Source organism: Carassius auratus, chromosome 47 (genome assembly GCF_003368295.1).
Source record: "Carassius auratus strain Wakin chromosome 47, ASM336829v1, whole genome shotgun sequence".
Classification (NCBI taxonomy): domain Eukaryota; kingdom Metazoa; phylum Chordata; class Actinopteri; order Cypriniformes; family Cyprinidae; genus Carassius; species Carassius auratus.
The window spans coordinates 11,479,108-11,505,948 of record NC_039289.1 but is presented as its reverse complement, the minus strand read 5'-3'; the positions used below and the strand labels follow the sequence as shown (position 1 = coordinate 11,505,948).

The 26,841-nt window shown below is 40.0% G+C and overlaps 1 protein-coding gene across 13 annotated transcripts in view; it reads right to left on the bottom strand.

Annotated features, from left to right (window-relative positions):
• LOC113065108 (dedicator of cytokinesis protein 3-like) overlaps positions 1-26,841 on the bottom strand; it is a 166,227-nt gene that overhangs the window by 34,450 nt on the left and 104,936 nt on the right. For 9 of the 13 annotated variants that reach the window (XR_003278934.1, XM_026236291.1, XM_026236296.1 and 6 more), the window contains 8 exons: positions 26,370-26,411; positions 24,699-24,850; positions 18,389-18,470; positions 18,237-18,297; positions 17,517-17,664; positions 12,275-12,363; positions 10,420-10,545; positions 2,404-2,478 (listed from right to left, as the gene is read on the bottom strand). Coding sequence is in view for 12 of the 13 variants with exons in the window: in XM_026236291.1 (XP_026092076.1) it covers positions 2,404-2,478; positions 10,420-10,545; positions 12,275-12,363; positions 17,517-17,664; positions 18,237-18,297; positions 18,389-18,470; positions 24,699-24,850; positions 26,370-26,411 (775 nt within the window). In the remaining variant the exon portion in view is untranslated. The remainder of the gene's footprint in view (positions 1-2,403; positions 2,479-10,419; positions 10,546-12,274; positions 12,364-17,516; positions 17,665-18,236; positions 18,298-18,388; positions 18,471-24,698; positions 24,851-26,369; positions 26,412-26,841) is intronic. The other 4 variants (XM_026236297.1, XM_026236300.1, XM_026236301.1 and 1 more) reach the window with 1 other exon arrangement.

Sequence of the window (26,841 nt, the reverse complement as noted above, 5' to 3'; positions counted from 1 at the left end):
TCTATCCCATAAAAGCTGGAGAGCTTATTGGTTTTTGTTCAAGCTTAAGAGAAAATGTAACAGTCATGCTATATTTTAAGGTCCAATTCAAATTATTAACAAACTTTTGCCTCAACACACTCCTAATTTGCTGCTTATTAATAATTAGTAAGGTAATTGTTAAGTTTAGGTATTAGGGTATATGGTCAGGCAGAATAAATGCTTATAAACAGGCAATATGTTAATAATAGTCATGCTAATAAGCAACTAGTTGATAGTGAGAATTGGTCCCTATACTAAAGTGTTACCCATGTAATCTTGGATGGTTTCATCACACTTAAGTTGGCTTCACTTTTACTGACTGTAATAAAAACTATTGCTACACAAGGGTGAATTAATTTGTCCAGCTTAATTGTAGGAGCGGAATGCTGAAAGGAATCTGGTCAAACTTGAGTTCAACCTGTCTTTACACTGTGACTCCACATGTGAGCTTGGTTTTCAGATGACTCTTTCATTATCAACCTCATTCAATCCATGACCCAGCAGCCCACATTCTCTCCACCGAGCGGCAAGCATCTGAATCATAACACTCAAAATAAACACAGACTCTCTCTGGAATACCGCTTAATTTTTACCCATCTACTCAGGGGAACAAAGTTTTTGCTGGTTGTGAAAGAAGTTGTGGGTTTAATTTGATTTCTTCCAATTACAGCTGATGCAATAACACATAAAGCGTGGCTCTGCTAGAAAGCATTCCTCCTGCTGACACCCACCCTGCAGACAGTTATGAGCTCAGAGATGCACATTTCAGCATACAACTTAAAGAAAAGCTTCAGTTTGCTCCGATGCCACTGGATATCTCTTGAATGGCTTTACTGAGGGGGGATAAACTGATGGAGAATGACATAAATCACCTTACGCAATAATGTGCTCGTTTTCTTGTGTGTGCAATGTGCATAATCAAATAGTTTCCTTGACTTTTGCGCGTAAATTGAAAATGACTTGTACATTTTGAGTAATAAAGAACAACACTGACCGTCTGAGGACCTTTGCAAACATTATGAATCCCCATATATGTACAAACTGATATTACAAAGTAGTAGAGAACATAACAATCTGTTCTAAAGATCACTTCTAAAGATACCTTAATAAATATGATATTGAAAATATCATGAGAATGATTAATTCCTAAACCTTGTGGCACTTCAAGTGTCATTAACATTTCATAATGCTAACAGTTAAATTTTCCATCTAATTGCTGCATCCAAGACCTAATATCATTTGACAGACAGATATTGTTAATTAACGCAATGGGAGAAAATGCTGGGAGCATGTTTTAGAGACCTGTCCAGTTTGATCTTTTTGGGGAATGAAGTCAATGCAGCAATTTCCCAGACACTGTGGTTCAATATCATCTAAGCCCAATGAGAAAAATACATACCTCAGAAACCTAAAGAACCATGGCTCCCAGAGAGCCATCGAATTACTGGCATCTCAAAATGCTGAATTTAAAGAGCACAGTCTTGTCTGTGATGATAATCGTACTACTTTAGGTTAATCGATCTGTGGATGAAACTAATCACTGAGCTCTTCAGAAGAACAAGGAAGCATTGACTCAGAGACTAATGAGAGGGATCTACTGTACAGAAGAAGATGGAGGACCAGTCAATCCACCTACCACTGCAGGACATCTGGGATCACAAGACTGATGTGCGAGTTTATGGATGAAAAGAATAGATGTTGTACATGGCTACTAGGTTTTGACACTGAAGACTGTTGAGGAATGGACTGGAGAGGCAGAGCTCCATCAAAAACTCAGCGACACGATTTTATTAAGAGAGCAACTTTGAGAAGGCCCCGCATTCTGGATAACAGAGACGGGATTTCTTAACTCAGCCTTAACGTGGAAGGAATCCAGCTGGTTTTACAAGCCCTCTGGGGTTCGGAGCAGAGAGCTGATAGTAGGGATGTAACAATTCACTCAACTTACGATTCGATTCACAATTTGTGAAACTATACATAAGATATCTGCAGATTCACTCTCTGCCAGCAGGTGGCGCTTACAGACTCTCCTTGGTTTCTGTTGTAAACAAAATAGTGCTGCACATACAGAGGCTAGATGAAAAGAAAAAAATTCCATCTAAACTCTTCTTAAGACAGTAAGTTCCCCTCAAACATGCATTCATATAAATGAAATGAATCGCGATATGTTTAGCATCCAAACCGATTTTAATCGTCATATATTTGAATCGATTGCAGTTAATCGTTACATCCCTAGCTGATAGAGTGTGTAAAAATGTGGGTCATAATTTGTATAAGCTTGATTCTATGCAGTTAAAAGCCAATGTGGGCAATTATTTGCTGTTACATAATGATTATTAGTCATGCTAAAGGTTTTTTCACAAGACTCTCTTCAGGGCTTACCGTCGCTTTGACCTCCACATGAAAAGGTCTGCAGATGGCGTGAGGTAGTGAGGAAACTTTGAGTTTGGAACCGAACTTAAGATTTTTTTATAAAAAACAAAACAAAAACAACAGACGTTTGGGTAAAGGTACAGTATGCTAACATTTATCACTGTTCATCACATTTTTGCACCTGAAATTCTATAATTCCAATAGGAATTTAAACGATCTGGAAATTCAGGAAAGATTTATCCATGCAGGTTTTGCTACCGGTGGTTCGAATCTTCAATTGTGTGTTTTGGTCTGCAAATTTTCTTTTACTAATGTGACCGCACCTTAATGCTGCAATTATTTTAGATTTTGCCAGTAAGCAATAAGAACATTAGAAACCACCTACTGTGGCAACAACCTAGCAACCACAAAGGCAAAAAACAACAGGCTAAAACACATTAGCAACACTCTGGAAACCACCCACAACACCCTAGCATTCTGTGAAAGTCAACTCAATTATTTCAGTTTAAAAAATAGTGGATAATATGATAAGCCAATAATTATTTTCATGTTTTGGCTGATGACCTGTAAATGGCCAATATAATTTTATTTCACTATTTTGTCTCATTAAAATAAAGACATCAATAATTAAATTAATTGTTGTATATGCTACAGGTGAATTTAGAGATCACGACACTGAAAAATTGTTATTCATTTTGAGATTTGCTAAAGATAACATTTTAAAAAATTATTAAATTATTAGCATTTATAAAGATTAACTTCAAGTGACCATTAAATGACCAGTCACAATTTAGCAGTGACCATTCATAACGTCTCGGTTACGTACGTAACCCTCGTTCCCTGATGGAGGGAACGGAGACGTTATGTCGACCGACAAATGGGGTCTCACTTGGGAGGCCAATCATCTCTGATTTTAAGAGAAAACGCCAATGAAATTGGCAAGTGGATTAACACACCTGAGCCACTCCCCGTGCCAGCGGGTATAAATAGGGCGACAGGTGCATCCACTCATTAGGTTTTACGCTGAGGAGCCGAGAACGTGTCCCGGCAACAGCGAATGGTTCAAGGTTGTGGCATGGGGACATAACGTCTCCGTTCCCTCCATCAGGGAACGAGGGTTACGTACGTAACCGAGACGTTCCCTATCTGTCGGTCACTACGAGTTATGTCGACCGACAAATGGGGTCCTATGGAAAACGCCATAACCTGAACCTTGTCACAACCCTGAGGCGCTGCAATTGTTGACAAGCCTTGGCGTGCCACAAAAGCTACGCTTAAGGTCGTAACCTTCCCAAAGCCCCAGCGCAAATTCACTGACCTTGGTACCGAAGGGGCCAAAGGGTGAGTACATCGCTGCTGGAGAAGGCCATGCTGCTGTTCCGCCCACATAAAGTAAATGGAAGGGATTTCAACCTTCAGTGAAAGATTGCTTCAAATCTTCCCTATTTGTTCTTTCAGCTGGCAAGACAATGGGGAAGCGAGCCTTCAGGAAGGGTCGCTACGGAGACCACATCCTACCCGTAGGGAGGTGACATGTGGATATACTGATATGGACTGACCCAGGGGGCAGTACTACATATGGAAGGGGTCTCTGAGGCAGGTCCTACCTTGGAGTAGGGATGGGACGGCTGCCAGAAGAGACCGACAGAGCGATCTGTCAAGGGAAGACACGGGTTTGCCAAGAGGGAAACCTTACCGTGGAAGAATACACATATGGGATTACCCGCAGGGAACCCAGCCATATGGACACCTAGCCCAGTACGGGGGCTGACCGGCTCCGGGCATGCTAACGCCAGTACTGGGCCTGGCGACAGACTGCTCCGCCAAGTCTGACGCCGAGGGTGCTGGAGGATGCTCGACCAGGGTACGCCAACCGGGGAACTCTACTGGGAGAAGAAGGCGCTCACATCCCCGTGTTAGGGGGAATGGCGCAGCAAGCGAGACACCCAGCCAGCCCTTCCCGCCAATTACCTGTTACCCAACACACGGGAGGAAACTGGCTCTACACGGAGGTTGTAAAACCTCGCAAAGGTGTTAGGTGTCGCCCAGCCCGCAGCTCGACAAACGTCTGCCAGAGAGGCGCCGTGCGCCAACGCATAGGAGGAGGCCACACTCCGTGTGGAGTGGGCCCTCACCCCCAGGGGGCACGGCTCGCCTTGGGAATGGTAAGCCAAGGCGATGGCGTCCACTATCCAGTGGGCCAACCTCTGCTTAGAGACAGCCTTCCCCTTCTGCTGACCTCCAAAGCAGACCAGGAGCTGCTCAGAGCTTCTGAAGCTCTGGGTGCGGTCCACGTATATGCGAAGCGCTCTTACGGGACACAGCAACGACAAGGCTGGATCTGCCTCCTCCAGGGGCAGCGCTTGCAGGTTCACCACCTGGTCTCGGAAGGGAGTGGTGGGAACCTTGGGCACGTATCCAGGCCGGGGTCTCAGGACAACGTGAGAGTAGGCCGGCCCGAACACAAGGCACTCTTCACTTACCGAAAATGCTTGGAGGTCCCCGACCCTCTTGATGGAAGTGAGCGCGATCAGGAGCGCTGTCTTGAGAGACAGGAACTTCAGCTCAACCGAATCCAGCGGCTCAAAGGGACCCCTCTGAAGTCCCGCCAGGACAATAGAGAGGTCCCAGGAGGGAATCAGGGGTGTCCTAGGAGGATGTAACCTTCTGGCACCCCTCAGGAACCTAACGATCAGGTCATGCCTCCCCAGGGACCGGCCGTCCACTGCATCGTGATGTGCTGCAATGGCAGCCACATACACCTTCAGGGTGGAGGGTGACAGCCCACGCTCCAGCCTACCTTGCAGGAAAGAAAGCACGACTCTGACCGGGCATCTCCGGGGGTCTTCTCGGTGAGAAGAACACCAATTCGTGAACAGACTCCACTTCAGAGCATAGGCCTGCCTCGTAGAAGGGGCTCTAGCCTGAGTGATAGTGTCTACCACTGCTGGGGGCAGATCACTTAGGTCTGCCGCGTCCCGTCTAGAAGCCACACGTGGAGGTTCCAGAGATCTGGACGCGGGTGCCAAATGGTGCCAAGCCCCTGAGAGAGAAGGTCTCTCCTCAGGGGGATGCGCCAGGGAGGGGCTGTCACGAGGAGCATGAGTTCCGAAAACCAGGTCCGGGTGGGCCAGTAAGGCGCAACCAACAGGACCTGTTCCTCGTCCTCCCTGACCTTGCACAGTGTCCGTGCGAGCAGGCTCACTGGGGGAAACGCATACTTGCGTAAAGCCCGAGGCCAGCTGCGTGCCAGTGCATCTGTGCCCAGGGGGGCCTGGGACAGGGAATAGTACAGCTGGCAGTGGGAGGACTCGTGGGAAGCAAACAGGTCTACCTGGGCTTCCCCGAATCGACTCCAAATCAGCTGGACCGTCTGGGGATGGAGTCGCCATTCCCCGGGGAAAGTGAGCTGTCGTGAGAGCGCGTCGGCTGCACGATTGAGCTCCCCCGGGATGTGGACAGCGCGCAGCGACTTGAGCCACGTCTGACTCCAGAGGAGGAGATGACGGGCGAGTTGAGACATGCGGCGTGATCGTAACCCGCCTTGTCGGTTGATGTACGAAACAGCCGCAGTGTTGTCCGTGCGGACCAACACGTGCTTGTCCAGCACTAGCGGACGAAACCGTCGCAAAGCTAGATGCACTGCCAGCAACTCCAGGCAGTTGATGTGCCAAAGCAGTCGAGGTCCTGTCCAGGACCCTGAGGCTGCCTGCCCGTTGCATGTCGCGCCCCAGCCCGAGTTGGAGGCATCTGTTGTGACAACAACGTGCCGGGACACTTGTTCTAAGGGCACACCGGCCCGTAGAAAAGCAAGGTCCGACCAAGGACTGAATAGGCGGCGACACATCAGTGTGATGGTGACACGATGTGTACCGCGGCGCCATGCCCATCTCGGGACTCGGGAGTGTAACCAGTGCTGAAGTGGTCTCATATGAAGCAACCCGAGCGGCGTGACTGCGGCTGCGGATGCCATATGCCCCAGGAGCCTCTGAAAGTATTTCAGCGGTACCACTGTCCTGCCTCTGAAGGAACTCAGGCAGTTCAGCACTGAGTGGGCACGCTCGCTGGTGAGACGTGCCGTCATACTCACCGAGTCTAACTCCATACCGAGATAAGAGATTCTCTGCACAGGGGAGAGCTTGCTCTTCTCTCGGTTGACCTGAAGCCCCAACTGACTGAGGTGCCGAAGCACGAAGTCCCTGTGATCGCACAACTCTTCTCGGGACCGGGCCATAATGAGCCAGTCGTCGAGATAGTTGAGGATCCTGATGCCCACTTCCCAAAGTGGGGCAAGGGCGCCCTCCGCGACCTTCGTGAAGACACGGGGGGACAGGGAGAGCCCGAAGGGGAGGACCTTGTACTGCCATGCCTGACCCTCGAAAGCAAAGCGCAGGAACGGTCTGTGACGAGGGAGGATAGAGACATGAAAGTACGCGTCTTTCAGGTCGATCGCTGCAAACCAGTCCTGGGGCTGGACGCATTTGATAATGCGTTTCTGCGTCAACATCCTGAACGGGAGCTTGTGTAGGGCCCGATTCAAGACTCGCAGATCCAGGATAGGTCGAAGGCCACCGCTCTTCTTGGGCACGATGAAGTAAGGGCTGTAAAACCCCGTCCTCATCTCGGCTGGAGGGACCGGCTCGATTGCATCCTTCGCCAGGAGGACAGCAATCTCCTCGCGCAAGACAGGGGCGTCCTGGACTGCCACCGAAGTCTCGAGCACGCCATTGAACTTGGGGGGTCGCCGGGCGAATTGAATCGCATAGCCGAGTTGAACCGTCCGGATGAGCCAGCGTGACGGGTTGGGCAGCGCAAGCCACGCTCCCAGATACCGTACAAGTGGCACCAAAGGGACAGTCGACATACCCGCAGTGGTGCAGCGATGGGGAGTCGTGCCGCAAGGCCCAGAAGGCACAGCGTCCTGGGTCATCGCAACCACACTCCTCGTGTTCCCGGAGGAACTGGCCAGAGACGCGTGGAGAGGCGTTGCGTCTCCGAACCGCGACCTCTTGGCCGCTGGCGAAAGGGGGCGTCGTGGGTGAGAGTGAGGAAGCTGTGCGTCGCTCATTGTCAAGCCACGAGCCTTGCAACTCGGAGGAAGGAGAATTTGCTCTTTTATTGAAAATGTGGGTACCACTGGCCGTCCGGCCAGTGGCGGAACAGAACAAAACAGAAACTGAAGATTCTCCGCCCGGCCCTCCTCCGGGGGAAGGAGTGGCGCTGTCTTCGCCATCTCCTGAAGAGCAGTTCTCCGCATCTCCGAGTTGCCCGTGTCAGGGCCGCTTGGTCGACTTCCTGGAGGACTTCGCAGCCGGGAGTGACACGGGGGGCGCCGCTCTCCTGCGCGGGGCTCGACGCGCCGGCCTCGAAGAACTCTCAGCACGGGGCGGAGCTGGCGTAGAGGACGCAGGGGGGCGCCCACGGCGACGAGCAGGCTGAGGCGCTACCCGCGACGGAACGGTGGCAGCCGGAGAGACACGTCGGGGCAGGATGTGCTGGATGGCCTCAGTCTGCTTCTGTACCGCCGAGAACTGCTGGGCAAAGTCCTCGACAGTGTCGCCGAACAGGCCTGCCTGGGAGATGGGGGCGTCGAGAAAGCGCGCTTTGTCCATGTCCCTCATCTCAGCCAGGTTCAGCCAGAGATGCCGCTCCTGGACCACCAGCGTGGACATCGCCTTCCCGAGGGACCGCGCCGTGACCTTCGTTGCCCGTAAGGCGAAGTCGGTCGCCGTGCGCAGCTCCTGCATCAACCCCGGGTCGGTACCACCCTCGTGCATGGTTTTGAGTGCCTTGGCTTGGTGTACCTGCAGGATAGCCATGGCATGCAGGGCAGAGGCAGCTTGGCCCGCAGCACTGTAAGCCTTGGCAGCGAGTGCGGCCGTCAGCTTACAGGCCTTGGACGGGAGGCGCGGACGATTCCTCCAAGTGGCGGCGTTTTGTGGGCACAAGTGCACCGCAACCGCCCTCTCCACCTGGGGAACCTCTACGTACCCCCTGGCTGCCCCGCCATCGAGGGTGGTGAGGATGGAAGAGGGAGAAGAGCGGCTTCTGGCCGTGAAAGGGGCCGTCCACGACTTCGTCACCTCTTCATGCACCTCCGGGAAGAAAGGCACCGGAGCAGAACGAGGTTGTGAGCCGCGTCCCGCGCCGAGAAACCAATCATCCAGCCGTGAGGGCTCGGGACTGGGCGGTGTAGTCACCTCCAGTCCGATACTCACGGCTGCCCGGGCAAGCATGGCCGACAACTCCAAGTCCGATTCGGCAGTAGCGACAACACCCGAGGGGGGCAGCCCCGCCGAACCTTCATCCTCAGAGGTCGATAACCCATCCCCCGATGCAGCAATCGACATCTGGTCCTCGGGCGGCGCACCGAAAGACACGCTGGGACCGCTGTGAGACGGCCCAGCAGAATCAATCGGCAGCTGCACGGGACAGTCGCTGCGTGAGGAGTGAGAGGTCCGTGGGGCGTGGCCCGGCGGAGAAGCTCTCACTGTGATCCTCAGATCTCCCAGAGCGCCAGCCGGCGGCCCTCTGCTCGAGCCAGAGAGACCGGGACGGGTGGCGACAGAGGAGTCTGCTGCACTCCCCTTGAGGAGTGAGAGACGCGATCGCAGCGCTGCCATGTTCATACGCCCACAGTAGACGCATGAATCATCCACGAGCGCAGCCTCAGCGTGTTGGACGCCCAGACACTGCAGACAACGCTCGTGACCGTCAACCGAAGACAGGAAACGACCGCATCCAGAAGGACACGGACGAAACGGCATCTTGAAAAAGACGCGAATCGTCCGTGATTTGCTCTTTTAGAGAACTGTCTCTTTTAGCCGAAGCGCCCAGGGGAATCGCCGCTCGCAGGGACACCACTGTAACGCGCCGTCACACCGACCAGGAACAGCTCTACCAAAAACAAAGATGAATGGCTTTGTAGTGATCTTCTTCATCGACTACTCGGCTCCGAAGCAAAAATCTAATGAGTGGATGCACCTGTCGCCCTATTTATACCCGCTGGCACGGGGAGTGGCTCAGGTGTGTTAATCCACTTGCCAATTTCATTGGCGTTTTCTCTTAAAATCAGAGATGATTGGCCTCCCAAGTGAGACCCCATTTGTCGGTCGACATAACTCGTAGTGACCGACAGATAGGGAACTAAACAGCAAATATATTAAAAACTTCTAATAATGGCGATAACCGATATGGTACCAACATATAGTGCACTGTGTATGATAACTACTACTACGCTGTAAATATTACAATTGTATATGTATATATATTTCAAAATAAATTAAACATTAATAAAAAACACAACAAGTATATTTATCACACCACTCTAATCTACAATACGAAAAATTTAAATTTTTAGATTTTCTAAAATTACACGTTATAATTAAGCTATTATTAATAATTCATATTTTTCAAGATTATCTTTAAGTAAGTGCTGGTCAAATATGATCTAGATGTAAAAATAAGGGAAACGATCATGGAGAACTAAGCAGATAATATCGGCCAATATATCTACAAAATTCGAATATCGGCCATAACCGATATGATACCAACATATTGTCCATTGCATATTAATAACTATTACTATACTGTAATTATTCATATGTTATACTGTTTGTCAAAATTAATAAATAAATTCTAAAGGTAAATTCAGGCATCACAACATTGTACAAAAATGGATGTTTATTTTGAGTTTTCTAAAGACTACATTTAACAAAGTTATTAAATTACTAGTATGTTTAAAGACAAACTTTAAATGAGCATTAAATGATGTAAAAATAAGAAAAATGAGCATCCAGAACTATACAGCTAATATATTTTCTAAATCTAATATAGGTCAATAACCGATATGGTACATATTGCGCACAGTGTATGAACAACTATCACTATATTGAACATATTCTAAACCTATCTTACAGCAACAGTCTACTTTCAGACCATGAGAATAAAGTAAAGGCATTTCTCTTGCATTCATTCAGTCCTGAACAAAACTTTAAATCCAGCCGTGGCCTTCATGAGACTTACCTGGCATGATCACATCAGGGAAGCCCAGTTTGCGTGTGATGGCCACGCCGCGGTTGAATATGATAGGGTTTTCCTTGCGCACTTGCTCCATGTCGCCCCTCAACAGCTGCAGTGAGATGATTAGACCTGCACGACAAGAAGAATTCAGGGGAAATGTGAGAGAACTTCATCTTGACAACCACTGTAATTATCCTCGTGATTATGTTAACATTTATTTTGTAAAATGGGCCTTAGTTTTGAAGAACGTACCAGAGAGATTTTGTTTCTGTTACAATTTTATTCAGGTCTTTATGCTGGCTGCCAGTAACTGCTACAGTTCAATTCAATCAAGACATTGTTTTGGCTCTACAATGCTGCTAATGACTCTGGCTCCCCACTACCTTCAATTCTTCATTAAATCAGACACACCGGCCCGCCTGCTGCAATCAGTCATTCTGACTGCCTGGCTCCTGTCTGTTCCCAGTGGGAAGGGTTTCTGTTCATCCGAGTCCAGAAATTTGTCCCCTCAATGGTGGAATAAACTCTTAATTAGAACAGCTAACATACCAAATACTACTGAACGATAACTCAAGACACACCTCTACCATATTCTTTTCCACTTGGACTTAGACTGGCATTACTTTGCTTGCTGATGCAGCTCATTTTGAGGGTTTTTAGGGATCTGATCCAGCTTTTCAATGTTACTTTGGACTATTCCATCATTTCCCGGACGTTCGACATAAAGCTGCTTGGTTTGAAAGTGACTACTGTCAGTTGCTACACTATTGGCAATGACTAATGTGACCACATCTTAGCAGTAAGCCACCACATAGCAATAGGGTAAAAAAAAACATTGGCAACAGCAGAGAAACACCCTGGAGACCACTCACAACACTCTACCATTTTGTGAAACTTAACTCAATTATTTTGATTGAAAAGAGTGGTGATATTTAAATTATGTCCGAGACTATAAGCCGATAAATATGTTTTTTTGTTTAATTAAAATGAAAATATCTTCTAAATTTCTAATTGTTTAAAATATATTCAATATTCAATTCTTTAATCTTTAATCGTTTCCCACATGCTTTACAAAAGCTTGTTTCCGCAACAGGATGAAAAATGTCAAATAAATAAAAAGGTAATTGCGACGTTTTTCTTGCAATATAAACTCACATTTCTGAAAAAAAAAAAAACTAACAAAAAAACAACTAAATTTAAAAAAAGAGCAAAAAAAACATTACGAGATGAAAACTAAGAATTAAGAGAAACAAAGACAATTGCAAGAAAAAAGTCAGAATTGCAATTACATTCTTTATTCTGTAAAGGCTAAAATAAATAAATGCAAGATGTAAACTAAGAATTGAGAGAAACAAAGACCAAATTGTGAGATGTAAACTAGAATTCTAAGAAAAAGAAAACTCAAATTGTGGGATAAAGTTTCAATTATGTTCACTATTTTTTTTTTCTTTAAATGACTTTCATAGAGGTTCTGTTTGGTTGTTAAGGCTTAAGCTTTCCACGTGACTTGTAATTTTACTCAATTGACATAGTCATGAGTAACTTTGCATTTTAACTGTAAAGGTGCTGCCATATTTACCAAAATTCCAGTTTGAATCGGCTAAATCATGTGAAAGTAAAAAAGTTCCCCGCGCAGGTTTCATTTATTTTAAGCAAGTCACTTCACTGTAACATAATGTCAAATTAACAAGCAGACAACCACCTACAGTTATTTCAGCAAAATAAGTGAAATATCGACTACAGCAGTGAAGCAGGATAATGGACAGACTCTTTGGAGGGACTGTTCAGTTTCACTGAAGCTAAATGTTCCTCATGTAATGATAAATCAAGTGTACGAGCATCTTGGAAGTGCACTTACCGTAGTTAGTGCTGGGGGCGGTGTATTTGGTGCTGGACTTGCGGATAATGTTCTCATGAATCTGGTACCACTCAGTTTCATTATTACACCTGTGAAAGAGACAAGAAAGAGGACAATCTTTATAGCAAGATTATATGTTGTGGTATGGATGAAGCAGGTGGAATCGCTGCATCAGTATTCAAGTGATTCCCAGATGCTTGGAGTAACAAGTGTAATTTTTCAGTATATATGTAATTCAACAGTAAAAGGTCTTGTCCTTAAGGGGCATTGCAGTATGCTCATGAAAGTGCCAGGACTTAAAATAAAATCAGTGCTTCTTCCAGTCAAAGAAAATTAATTATTTGCCACAATACCCAGTGATACTCTCGAGTAGTGGCCCGTGACCCATTGACAATCCCTTCTCAAAATATTGCAAAAGAGTGAGTGCTTAAAAAACATTCAATTCAACATAAAACTCTGTTTGCACTTTACTTGTATAATGACATATTTCCAAGTAAAACGTGATATTCCATGAGAATACTGTTCCATCTGTCTTTTGGATTTTCGGAAAGTTGCCGTTACATACCAGAATGGCGTAATATGACCAGGAATGAGACATTTATGAAAACAACTTCAAATAATCAAGAAAAAGACAATATTTCATAATCTAGTATTTTATTCAATATTTCTGAAGTTGTTCTTTATTTTTTTTGTACATTTCAAATGTACATATAGACATGCAATCCTGTCCCGTTTATCTGTCATATTCTATGATATTTATTCATTGATTTATTTATTTACTTACTTGCTATTTTGTATCTCCAGGTTATGATATAAATAAATAATAATAAATAGGTTATTATTAACCTAATTTTAAAAAGAAGGTTTGCTCCATGCTCCATCTCATCAGTGGTGTTAAAAACAATGTTAAAATATAATGAATGAATGAATAAGTGAGTGAATTAATGTATTAATTAATACAGGTTTAATCTGATTATTGGTGTATATAGGTATATCTTTTTATTGTTAGTTTATATTTTTTAATTGAGATTTTTCAAACATTTCTTTTATATTGTTTATAACTTGTAATAGCGAGTTATAAACTCAAATTCTAGCTAACATCTCAAAATTCAGACTTTTTTTAATATAGTTTATATTTCAATAAAAAAAAACAAATAGGTTTAATCTGAACATTGCCATATATTTGCTATAACATTTATTGGTATGAATTCAACACCAAATAATATTTTTATGAAATTTATCACTAGTGATGCAACCATTTGCTACTTCACAAAAAAAGCTAAAACAAAACGACAAACAAATAATAAATAAATGTGATTAATCTGAACATTGCTATGTACAGGTATGAATTTTACCGATTTATTTATTTATTTATTATAAAAATGTATCACTAGTGCCATAACCCCTTCCTACTTAAAAAAAAAAGAAACAAAGCACAAAATCAAAATACAACAAAATAGTTTATTCATCTTTTATTATAAGTAAAAATGTCAGTATGTTGAGAAATATGAATCATCAGCTTTATCGAATTTAAATTGAACTGAATTATTTTTAAATAGCGTAAAACAAGCGATGGCACAATTACGTAATCGTTCAAAGTGGAAATTAATTGTTCAAAGTCCACTTACGTTATTCTGCATGCTTAAGATATGTTTTTGTCTTTTGTACACGTTAACTTTTTCATTGTTTTAGTTTTAGTTGAAGAATAACATTATAATACCATTTGTATATATATTATAATTAAAAAGAAGAAACCAGTCCGATGTACAGTTGACATTTGAGGCTAAAGGTTTTTCAGTTAGACTGTTTTCAGCTTATTTGTTTTCATATAAAATATGGCATGCATTTGCACCAAACAATGGTATAAACATTATTCAAAGTAAATTGTGATAATAGTAATTTATAATCGCAATTACAATTCCAAGTGAATAATAGGCAATTATGATTTTTGTCATAATCGTGCAGCACTAGAGAATGGCAATATAGAGTTTTAGGTTGTATCATGTGTCTGCATGAGCTGCATTAGCATTTGCATATGGCGTTTGTCAATTGGCACTTTGGACGATATAATGGTAAGTGAAAAAAAAAACACACAGTCAAGTACAGTCAAGTGTTGAGCGCAATCACAATGAAGCAAGTCACGACACTCTACTGCTTAAAAGCACAGGAGTGTGGTGCTCTCAGGAGAGAGAACAGAACCTTATGCTACATTCAAGCATCAGTAGCTGCTAAATCACTGTGTGCTAGCTGTCGGAGGTTCGAGAACAGCAACTTCTCTGGCCTGAGGGGAAGTGATGTCATTAATGTCTGATCCCATCGTGGCAGCTGAAAAGGGACCTCCGCGCTATGCTAACGCTAGTGTTTGTGGTGGCTTAGCGGGCAGATGCTTTGTGGGAACTCCCACAGAGTCCATCTGGTTGGCTGTCTTGGTGACCAAGGGTGTCAAGGGTGGTTCTGGTCTATCGCTTGCCTGCTCACAATGGCATTAAGCCAACACAGGCTCTTTGATGGAAAGCGCTACATTCCAGACACAAAGGAATATCTACTGCAAATCCGATCAGATCAACTGTCGGTCTGGTTTGTCATGTCCCCAACAGTCTACTGTAGCACTAGATGTCCCTAGAAACTAAACACACACTTCCATGCATAGAACCTTGAAAACATGCATGAAAATACATATAAATAACATATGTATATACATCAGCATCTATTTTCCTGTCTTCCCCAATGCTGCAACCGAGATACTGAGAACAGAGATACTGTTCTGCTCACTTAAGCCGGAAAGCCTTCAGGGCTCAACCAAAAGGCTGACCCGGGGCGAGTATGAGAGTTTCATGCCGGTTAGCGGAACAGTGACTCGTCCTGCAGAATCATTGCTGAGTCACTCAGTAAAGTGTTTCTATGTCTTAAATTTGGTTTTCTTTAATACTGTGCGGAATATTGGTACAATTTGTGCTGGGTGAAACATTTCACTAAGGCTGCAGTCAAAATACATATGGTTGAAAAAATACAATTGCATCTTAAATATATATTAAATACATGTGTTTGTATATATGTAATGAGCATATGAATATAGTTTGAAGTTGTATAATATAAACGGTGTATTTTAATTATGTCAATTGTTTGATTTAACAAATAAATGTTTGCTTCAACCAATATTATTAATAAGAAGAACTATAACAATAATAATAATAATAATAATAATAATCTCTTCTCAGTGCTACCTCACACACAATGTACAATTAATACATTTCATTGTCAGTCAGAGGTTCTGCAGCACTAGTGAAAAGCACAGATATTTCACTTTACTGTATTTCTCCTAGTTTCACAGACACTGACGGCTCAATATCACATGACTGCTTGTCATTTTGATTGCTGAGGTTTCCAAACACACCCCACCGCGCACACACACTTTTCCACACACACCTTTATTTTATTTTTTATTACTATTACCCCCCCCCCCCCCCCCCTTGATTTCTCTTTCTTTTACCAGTTCTGTCAGTTCCACAGCCAGTGAAACAGAGGAGGCTTTCTGCATGGCTGCACTAAGAGGTAATGAAAGTGTGTGATGGAGATAGCTAGAGGACTGGAGCACGTGTGCCGTCCACAGGGGAGGATTTCAGAGAGAGCTTCACGGCACAAATGATGTGTGCTTTCTTTTTTGGAATAAATAAAAGTAAATGTACACTGCAGCTAGTGTAGCAAATTATTAACTGTAGCTAATGTAGCCAAGAATGTAACTAATTGTTGGCTGCGTGCTGCCATCTTGTAGCAGAACTTCACTTGCGTTAGCATTCCCATTGACTCCCATTCATTTTGGCGTCACTTTGACAGCGAATAACTTTACATCTGAGGCATTTAAAGACTCTGTTTGTCCATTATTTATTTCTAAAGATACACAACAATGTATAAAGGGCTCCATTACCTTCTATGCTACATTATGGCCCCGTAGAAACAGTTTTTGTAAAAAATAGGCTAACGATTGCGTCATAACCACTCGACTCTCTGTCGCATTACCGTACAGACAAGTGGAGAAGCTCGCAGGCAATTTACTTAATATGGTGTACTGGCGTTACATTTTAAAATACTATACAAAATAATTAATCAGATTCAGAATACTTACTCCTGCTCACTCACGACAATACGAATGATTCCAATGAATGATGATGTTAGCATGTTGCTACGCTAACAGCACTACACTGTAGTAAGTCTAACAATACACAGCAAATATAAACATCGGGTGAAATATAAAAGCATACTGTCCAAAATGGAACATTATCAGTGGCTAAATTAGAGTGTCCAAAATTCTTCGCAATAGAGTTTAATGTTATCCTGTTGCTATGCTAATAACACAATTCTGAAGTAGAAGGGCACATTAACATCAGGTAAAATCTAAAACAATATTCTAGTAAGCATAATAATAACCAGCTACAACAATATTAGATCAAACAAAAACAAAAAATAAAAGCATACTACTGTAACTGAAATTAAACCTTATGAGTGACTAAAAAAGAACGCTCACACATCATTCCAATAGCTTATGATGTTAGCATGTTGCTATGCTAATACTACAACACTCCAGAAAGCATAACAATACACAGCGCGTATAAAGGTTGAGTGAAATATAAAACCATACGATCTAAAATGGAACCTCATTAGTGACTGAATGAGAATGTTTACAGTTTGTAGAGTCTGATGTTAGCATACTGCTATGCTAATAGCACAAACTCTAGTAAGCATAATACATATTCACATTTTACTGAAATATATATGTAACTGAAATAGAACCTTCTGAATGACATTAGAGCATTCAAAATAATTCCAAAAGAATTGATGTTAGCATGCTATGCTTAATGTGCAATATAAAAGCATAGTAAGCATAGCAACACATATAAGCAAATATGAAATATAATTATTTAGCACCTATACTAAATTAATTAAGTATTTCTTGACATTTTTCTTTAACAGTTCACAATTTTTTTAAAGATCTATTTCTCTTAAAATTTGCCGCAGTGCATTATGGGATTGCTCCATAAGGCAACATAATGATGCCAACTGTGACATAACTTGACTATGGAGTCTTAAAAAGCTGTCTAGGTAGGCAGCATACTAGGGTTTGGAACAGTGCGGCTTTGACATGCAAATCTCCAGCTCATAATAAACTTAGTTCCCAAGACTTCCTTTCGATTTAATTAACGAATCAAACAGATCAATGGCTCTAAAGTACACAGATGAGGCTTACGTGTAAACTTTGAGCACGAAGTCTTTCTCCTCTTTGAGTTCAGAGATGGTCTGTAGGACGTCGCTCATGGCCAACACTGCACATCCGTACGGCCGGCGGTACTGGACATGAGGGGGGCCTTTCTTTGAGTCGTTTAACAACATCCGCCCTGAACAAGAAACATTATACATCACTGACAGAAATATGTGTGCATAGTGCCATCTGCATGGTTATAGAAATCCTGTCCAGCAGACAACTGGTGCATGCAAGAAACGGCTAATTATGTATATATTTTAGCTTGTTTGCCTATAGAGAAAAATTCCCATGTGGATCAGTGGCCATTACAATGTTGTTACATTAATGTTTGTGTCAATTTACTGGCAAATTATATCACTTTCTATAGCTGGAAAATATCTTCCACCAGCCTGCCATCACAGAAACATCTAAAGATAATCAAAGTTTCCACAATCCTTCACAAACGAGGTTAAGAACGGCCATTGGGAGTCAAAAGAGGACAAGTTTTGTCTCATTTGGGGGGTTGAATGGTCTGTTCCAGCCTCCCGGTCGCCCGTCGCTTTCTAAACTGGAATGAAGCTTGCAGTGCCACACTTATGTAAGAGCTCTAGAGATGCAGTTGCTGGCAGAAATGCAATGCCTTGTGGCAACATTTGGCTCCAAATGAAGGGAATGGATTGAGGAGGGACAGAAAGGGAAAGAGGCTAAATGAGACGGGACACTCACCCGTCCTGATGACCTGGGACACAATGTACAGATCTCTCTTCATGTCCTTGTTGCTTAAGTCCTGTGAGAAAATAAGAGGAAGAGACACTATTTAGTGTCCATTTTTTCTGTGTATTTTTTTTATCCATAGCAATAGCAGGTGTTGGTCCCACCGTAAAGAGGGCGCAGAGACGGTCCACCTTCTCTGGGTTTTTTGGGCCACCATTTTTGTTGAGTTTCACCATAAACTTCTCACTGGAAGAAAAAAACAAAGCAAAATGAGAGACTGATTTTAAGTTCACACAAGAAAGTTGCTGTTTAAAATCTTCATCATTTAGAGAAGACAATACAGCTAGAGGAAATTCCTCTCATCTGGTTTTGCTTCAGACCCACATTTTGTATTTAAATATCAACTGAATTTTGTTTAAAAATGAACAAAATGGTCCTACAGTAAATGATGAAGTGTGTGATTTCTGTGTCAATAGAGTGTTTATGCAACTGAATCAATTATCAATCTATGAAGTCAAAAATAAAAATATACCTATATATATAGGTGGTGAATTTGCATTTTATTTTTGAATGAATAAACTAATTCCTTCATTTTATGGAAAAGACCAGCTTGAACATTCTACGAAACATCTTAAACACTAAACAAATATATCTAATTTATTTGTGTTCACGTTTTTGTTTTTGAATTAATACATTAATAACAAAAGTAAAGCCCTAATGACTGTCTCAGTGCCAGCAAACTCTTAATTAGACATGAATTCAAGATTTCAAGCCAGTTGTCCTTGCTGAGAAATCTCCACATGACACATCCGATCCACAGGAGCCAGTCCTCATGCATATCACACACACTGCTTCAAAACCAGACCTCGCATCGCAAAATATATCTGTGCTGCTTCTGCTGTTGGCACAAGTATCAAGACTTCACGGTACAGGCTTTGTGAGGGAACATGTATTTTTGTCATGCGCAAACAAATGTGTGAAATATATTCAGCGTACCGTCTTCACTAAGTTTCAGTGACTGAGCATTGCGAATGATTCCTGACAAAGACAAATCAGAGGCTTTTAAATGAGCCATAACAAAAACCTTGCTAATTCCATCGCAAAAAAAAGAATAATTTTTATAGCAAATTTAATTTATTTCAATCCACAGATAGACGGATGGACAGACAGACAGATAGATAGATGGATATATTTGCAAATGAACTAATCATTCAATAAAAAAATCATTGTTTTATTATTATTATTATTATTATTAATATAACAGATAACCAATATTGCATTCCAAAAATCTTTCTTGTTGCAAAAATGAATAAATAATGTTTTCAACTTTCAAATTTCTAATGCATTTGTTATAATTTTTACGTTTGTATTATTTTTTAAGTTTATTTTATTATTATAAAACAATAATCATTGACTCGTTGCTACTCAGTTGTTGATGGAATCGGTGCAGTAATGCAGGAGAACATATATGACCCCAGATGTGAACCTCTCATGTCACATGTACATCAGCACGTATGCACACACATGCTTCATCAGTCCGTCCTCAGGGAACGCCTCCACCCAGAACAACCAATCACATCGGCAGCGGTGACAGGTATTCATTAAACTCCTCGAACATCAGCAGTGTGATTATTTCCCAGCTTTGTCCCATTCAAACCACTCAGCGATTGTTCAGATCCTATTGTGTAGCGACCGCTAGCTCACGGTAATAACATACTTAGCGTCTGGAGTGTGTAAAAGCTGATGGGCTTTCAGTTGATTTAGGGTCTTTATATCATAAAGAAATATGTTCAGAGAGTAGATTTAAGTTAAAACAGTCAAGGGTTTCTGCAAAAGAAATGAACTGCGGGGAATCTGTGGCCAAATGCAAAGTAACAAGTTCAACCTTCAAAGCTGAATAACTCTGAATCTGTGTTTGAATAGAGACCAAAGCAGCTGTCAAGCATTTTAATCAATCACAGAAGAACATGACGGCTTATGATGAAGGCAGATTCATACGGACCGACAATATGGGCTGGAAAAGAAAATTAGTCAAATTACAAGGTGCACAAAAACATGCTGGTGTGCAAAACCTAAAATAAAATAAATAATAAACAAATAATAATAATAATTTTATGATTATATAATAATAATAATAATGATTATTTGCTATCAACAACATTTTTTTTTTGTTTGTTTACGTGTATTTTGTTTCTTTTATTATTATTTTTATTATTTATTTTCAAACAAGTAGTTACGAAACAGAACATGTTAGACATCAATCAATCAAAGAAAAAATAAATTAATAATAATAATTACATCAATAATAATAATGTTTTTCTTTTTTTATACCAACATCATAAACAATAACAACAATAATTTATTTTATTCTTTTTTTTCTATGATGATGATTATATATTATTCTTTTTTCATATAATAATAATAATAATAATAATAATAATTTGCTATCAACAACTATTTTGTTTTGTTTGTTTACATGTATTTTGTTTCTTTTATTATAATTTGTAATATTTATTTTCTAACAAGTAGTTATGACACAGAACATGTTAGACATCAATCAATCAAAGAAAAATAAATAAATAACAATAATTACATCAATAATAATAATGTTTTTCTTTTTTTTATACCAGCATCATAAACAATAACAATGTTTTATTTTAGTATTTTTTTTTCCTATGATGATGATTATATATTATTATTATTTTTTCATATAATAATAAAAATAATAATAATAATAATAATAATAATAATATTCAATTTTCCACTCTTCTTTCACTTTTTGGTCAATCACAGAGCACACCTGTGCAGTGCTGGTGCGGGTGGCGCAGCTCTCAGCAGAATAACACACAGACAGACTGCAGCGGTGCAGATGCTTACAGTTGGATATGAATATGTCTCTGAATATGTTTGTCATGGCGCAAATGTGCGACTGCAGAAGCAAGTGACAGACGGATGGAAAAAGAGAGAGAGAGCGCTGAGAACCTTCAAACACACAGAGGGGCAGAAAAAGTGTGAAACTGCGCATAAACAGGACAGATATTTTGCACTGTATCTTTTAAGTCCGTGTGAAATATGTCCCATTACAGACTAAATTGGTTTAACGTTAACGAGACAAACGTCAATCATCTGGAAATATCTTTTAACTAAAAACTGCTGTGTACAGTACGTTCCTCTTCTCAGCCTTGACCAGGCGAGATATAATTTTGGATTGAAACTGTGGCCCACTCCAGGGTCAGACAGCTTTTGAGAGGGAGGCAGAGCCACCATTAGCAGCTTGTCAAAAGTGTGAGGAGTGGGTGGAGAGAGAGAGAGAGAGAGAGAGAGAGAGAGAGAGAGAGAGAGAGAGAGAGAGGGATGCAGCTCTGTGGGTGCTGTGTGAATAATCATTTGGATGGCTTTCTTTGGCTGCTGCCATTTATATAAGATGAGGCCTTTCGGTGTATTTTTCAGGATTTGAAATCACGATGTACCGTAATTAGTCAAACATATAATCTGTGATCATATTAATCATTTCAGTGATTACATGGATGGGTTGGCACCAATTAACATATCATGTCAAATTCCTTAAAATAACGTTTGTTCAGGTAAAAGAAAAAATAAGCAGATTGGAGACTCAAATAAAAAAAAATGATACTTAATCAGTATCTTGTTTTACTTTTCAGCAAAAATATCTACACTGCGTTGCAACAAGAAAAGCCGAATTTCAATATAATATAAAAGCTTGTTTTTAGTAACTGTTTCAAATCTTGAATTTGGATGGATAAATAAACAAATAAATATCAATTTATTCCTTTTTTTATATAATATATTTAATTTAATATATATGTGAATTACTTAAATACACAGTCTTATTTTATTATTACTATTATTATTATTATTATTATTATTATTATTATTTAATAAAAAATAAGCAACTACATCCCTTTTGGTAACGCATTTTTCATATATTTTTTTACATATCAAAATAAAATTTTGTCTCATATATATATATATATATATATATATATATATATGTATATAATTGGAAACATTATCACTGAGTGATCAACTGATTGCATTTATTTAATTAAATAAGCTAGCTATAATAAAAGTAAACAATGACATAGATGTTATACATACATTTACTGCAAGAAATCACTAGGGGGAAAAAAGAAAAACATATATAATTGTATTATAAATATAATCTGCAAAAGGAGTGAGAAAAAAAAATACTAAGAGAAGTTGTATTAAGAATAAAAATATATTCACCCATGTCGAAATAAATATTATTTGCAACCAATGTATTCCTATAACAAGATGTTTTGAGAAAAATGTACATTAAATAAATAAATAAAAAAAGTTCATAAATGTAATATTTGTATTTATTTATTTCTTTGAACAAACAGGGCTTAGTAACATCAGTTAATATTATTATTATTATTATAATTATTATTATAATTAATAATAATAATAATAATAATAATAATAATAATAATAATAATAATAATAATAATAAACATGTTTTACCTCAAAAAGCACTACACTGATTTGTGTTTTTTTTTTTTTTTTAAGCGACGTATGCTTTCCATTCTAAAGAACTGCAGGGGGAAGAATGATAAAACGCACACAGAAACCGCTGTCTAGACATGGTCTAAAGCTCTCAGAGGGAATATGGAAAGAGAACAGTGGAAATGAGATGTGAGGTAGAGAAATCGTTCTGTCTCCATGGTGAGACTCAGCAGCGCGGGATCTCTCATGAGAGCAGCCTCCCTCAGGACAAACACCAACAACGCACTGCGCTTTCTGCAGATCAAGGCTTCGAAATCACACAAACACACAAAAACAGCCATGCTAACCTGTGCCGTTTTGACAGATGATGATGCAACACGACTGTTTAAAGTGAGCCTGAAGTGAACAACACATCATATTATTTTATTTGTTTTGTTTCTTTCTCCATTCGAAAGGATGGAACTTATTGAACCATTTCTTCAAACAGAAACATTTAAGCAATCGTCTCTTAGTGGCCTACAAACGCTTCTCTAATTTAATTAATGAGGTGCATGAATTACTTTTTAAACATCCCCACTGGAGGAATCCGCCAGTGGCCTTTTTTCACTCAACATTTACACGGGGAAAAACAAAACAAGCTTTCGTTGTATAACAGAAGATAGAATCTCCTCATCCTCGAGTCTCATATGAGTTTATCATAGTCCCTGAAACTCGACTTCCCTTAAGAGGGAAGTTGTTGACATGACATAGTTAGATTCAGATGATAAACAACATATATTATTTTTTTTTATATAAAACCATAGTTTAAATCTTACCATATAATAAAATGTACTTTGTTGTTAATACTCTGAATCTATATTAAATTATCATGGGATTTCCTTCAATGCTTTCAGATTCTTTACTGTATTTTTAAAATGTACTTTTTTATAAGTGGTAAACCGATATAGTTTTTTTTAAGGCCGATATCTTGGAAAGGGGGACCGATAGCCGATATAAAGCCAATACATATCGGCTTTATATCGCCCCCCGATAATAAAGATTTTATATATATATATATATATATATACATCAATCAAAATGAGCTGAAAACAGTACAAACATTGCTAAAGTGATTGTTTTGAATGAGTATTAACATGTACATTATTAAAAACATTATTTTAGCTACAGTATTTGTTTCAATACTGTGTGTCTTTTGCCATAATGGTAAGCCTTTTACCTATTTTGTGGGGTAAAAGACCCCCCACCCCCCACTTCATTTATTTATAAGGTTTTTAAACAAAATAAACCACTTGTATGATTTATTATACTGTTGCACCATAAATGTTCAATGAAAAAATGTATATACACTATATATATGTAATGCAAAGCAAATTTGTTTCTTAAGGTGTGCCTTTTGCCCCGTTGGCATTTACTGCCACTAATGTACATTTCTCCTGGAAACTGCAGAGAATTGCCACTGCCAATACTGAACAAAAAAATCTTAAAGCCCGACTGTAGAAAATTAATCTAAAACAATATTATATTTTGGTAACAAGTTTTAGTTAGGAGAGACTAAAAATTGGTTAAGGGTCGTCATTTTCCTTGAAAATGCTACATTGAAACTTAAGATGTCATTACAGCATAGTTGAAGCGAAGAGATATTTTACATGAATACTTCCTCAAGGTCTCTTGTCCTTATCTCATCTTTCTGTTGTTTCACAGTTCCCTGTGCCATTTTTAATTATTGTAAAAGAGATTAAAAAAAAGAAAAAAGAAAAAGTGGCCTATGTACATGTAGGCGGAATTTGCACACGCTTTTCATTCCGAGACCTTGACATTTTAAAAATTATGGCTTACTTTTTTTTGCATATGGGACCTCATGTACGTTTCTTTTTCTTTTTTTTCTCCCTGTTTCTTGTATAATTACCATTGAAAGTATCTCCATTGTAAAAAGCTTGAAAGGGGGAGGGGCACAACTGTTGAACAAACAAATGACACACTTCCTACCTGATTTGCTTGCCTTCTCTCAGGTCATACAAAGAGAAGAAGATGTCTGTGTCCTCGCCGATGGTGTTGTATGTGAAGCTCTTTAGGTTGACAAAGAGATGGTGCGGCACAGGCATTCGACACGAATCCCCGTGTCTTTGTCTTCCACCATCCTAAAAAACACAGAATGAACAACAGCTTTACATTATGTCATGAGATGTTTGTTACAGTACATCTTCTGTTGTTATTCTGTAATGTTTTTATGTGTCATATGATAATACAGTATGTGCAAAGTCATTTAATGGAATATTGGGACGTTATTTTATATTGCTATGTTATGTTACAAGTTATATTGTTCCATGTTATGTTATATCATTACATATTATGTTATATTGTTACGTCACTCTACTGTATATTATGCTATTATAATATTGTAAAGTCATATAGTTACATTGTAATGCTATAACATGTAAAAATGTCACAGAATGATATAACATGACAAAATATATAACATCATTACATGTAACGCTATAACATAGCATACAACGATATATCACAGGACTTGATATCCCACATCATGACATAACATGATGTTATCTTATTTTGTTAATTTTATTGTGTATGTGTTGTTACAAGTGTTTTTTGTATATAACAAACATGTAACAATATACCGTAGCAAGACATTGCGAAACATTTAATGATGTAACGTAATGCTATACTATAATGTAAAAATATATCAAAATTTGTGATATATCACAGCATGCCATGACACAATATACCACAACGTTATATAACAACACATCATTGCATAATATATAACAATGCACCACCTTTTTAAAAACATGTAACACAATACCACAGCCAGATATGGCAAAACATTTAACGATATAACATGTAATGCTATAACATGTAACCATTATTTCTCATGGTGTGATATACTTTACCAGGACATGCCATAACACATAACAACATACCACAACATGATCCAAAAACAAAACATTGCATTACATATAACAATAAAATAACATACAGTATAACGCTATAACATGATGTGATATACTTCTGCATGATACAACACACCACATGATATATCACAATATTACATAGCATATAATAATATGACATGTACATAAATAACACAACTTGAAGTTATATTATTACACGTTATATTACGTTGTGGTGTATCAATACGTGCAATGTTATGTTGTGACATGGCATTACATGTTATGTTGTTTTGTTATGAGATGGCATGTTATGTTTTGTTATGTTGTTATGTTAGGCTAGGTTACGTTATGCTATGTTATGTTACATTACATTATGTTACTTTACGTTATGTTACATTATGTTACATTATGTTACATTACGTTACATTATGATAGGCTAGGTTACGTTACGTTATGTTACGTTATGTTATGTTACGTTATGTTAGGCTAGATTACGTTACGCTACGTTACGTTACGCTACGTTACATTATGTTATGTTCCTGTTTTACTAATGACCTATATTCAAACTAGTGCTTCATATAACTGTAAAAGGTCTTTTAGCATGACCAAAACAGAGTAAACAAGGTGTTTGGATCAAAATGTCACATTTTTGCCCATGGTGAACCATGACCTACAAAAAGTTCTGTAAGTTAACGACTCTAAGCATTCCTGACAAGTCCTCGGATGGTACTGAGGATGACAAATATACCTGGGATGTGCTTTGCTGGACGCTGTGTCTGCTGGATAGGTGCTGTCAACCGAGAAAGAGAGAGAGAAAGTTAAACACGGTTGTCATATGTCAGATTAAATCCATAATGCACAAAGCATGCTGACAGCAGTAAGACATATCATCCTAGCTGAAAAAAAAAAAATCTGGCCATAATAATAAATGTGTTTCATATGGAAGCATATATTGTGCATACTACGCACAGTATCTTCAAACATAAAACAATATCACACAAAAATAATTAATAATTCAAGAATCAAAGGGAAACGGATTTCCTGTTTGATCTGTAAGTGAGTAAATAAGACACTTGCTTAAGGGATTAAATATTTTCCCACAATGCTGTATGGATGTACAGAGCTATATCTCATGAGATATCTACATCTAGATTAATCATATTCACAGAGACATCGTCAGCACAAACCCCAAGCAGAAAACACTTGCTCATAATCACAGG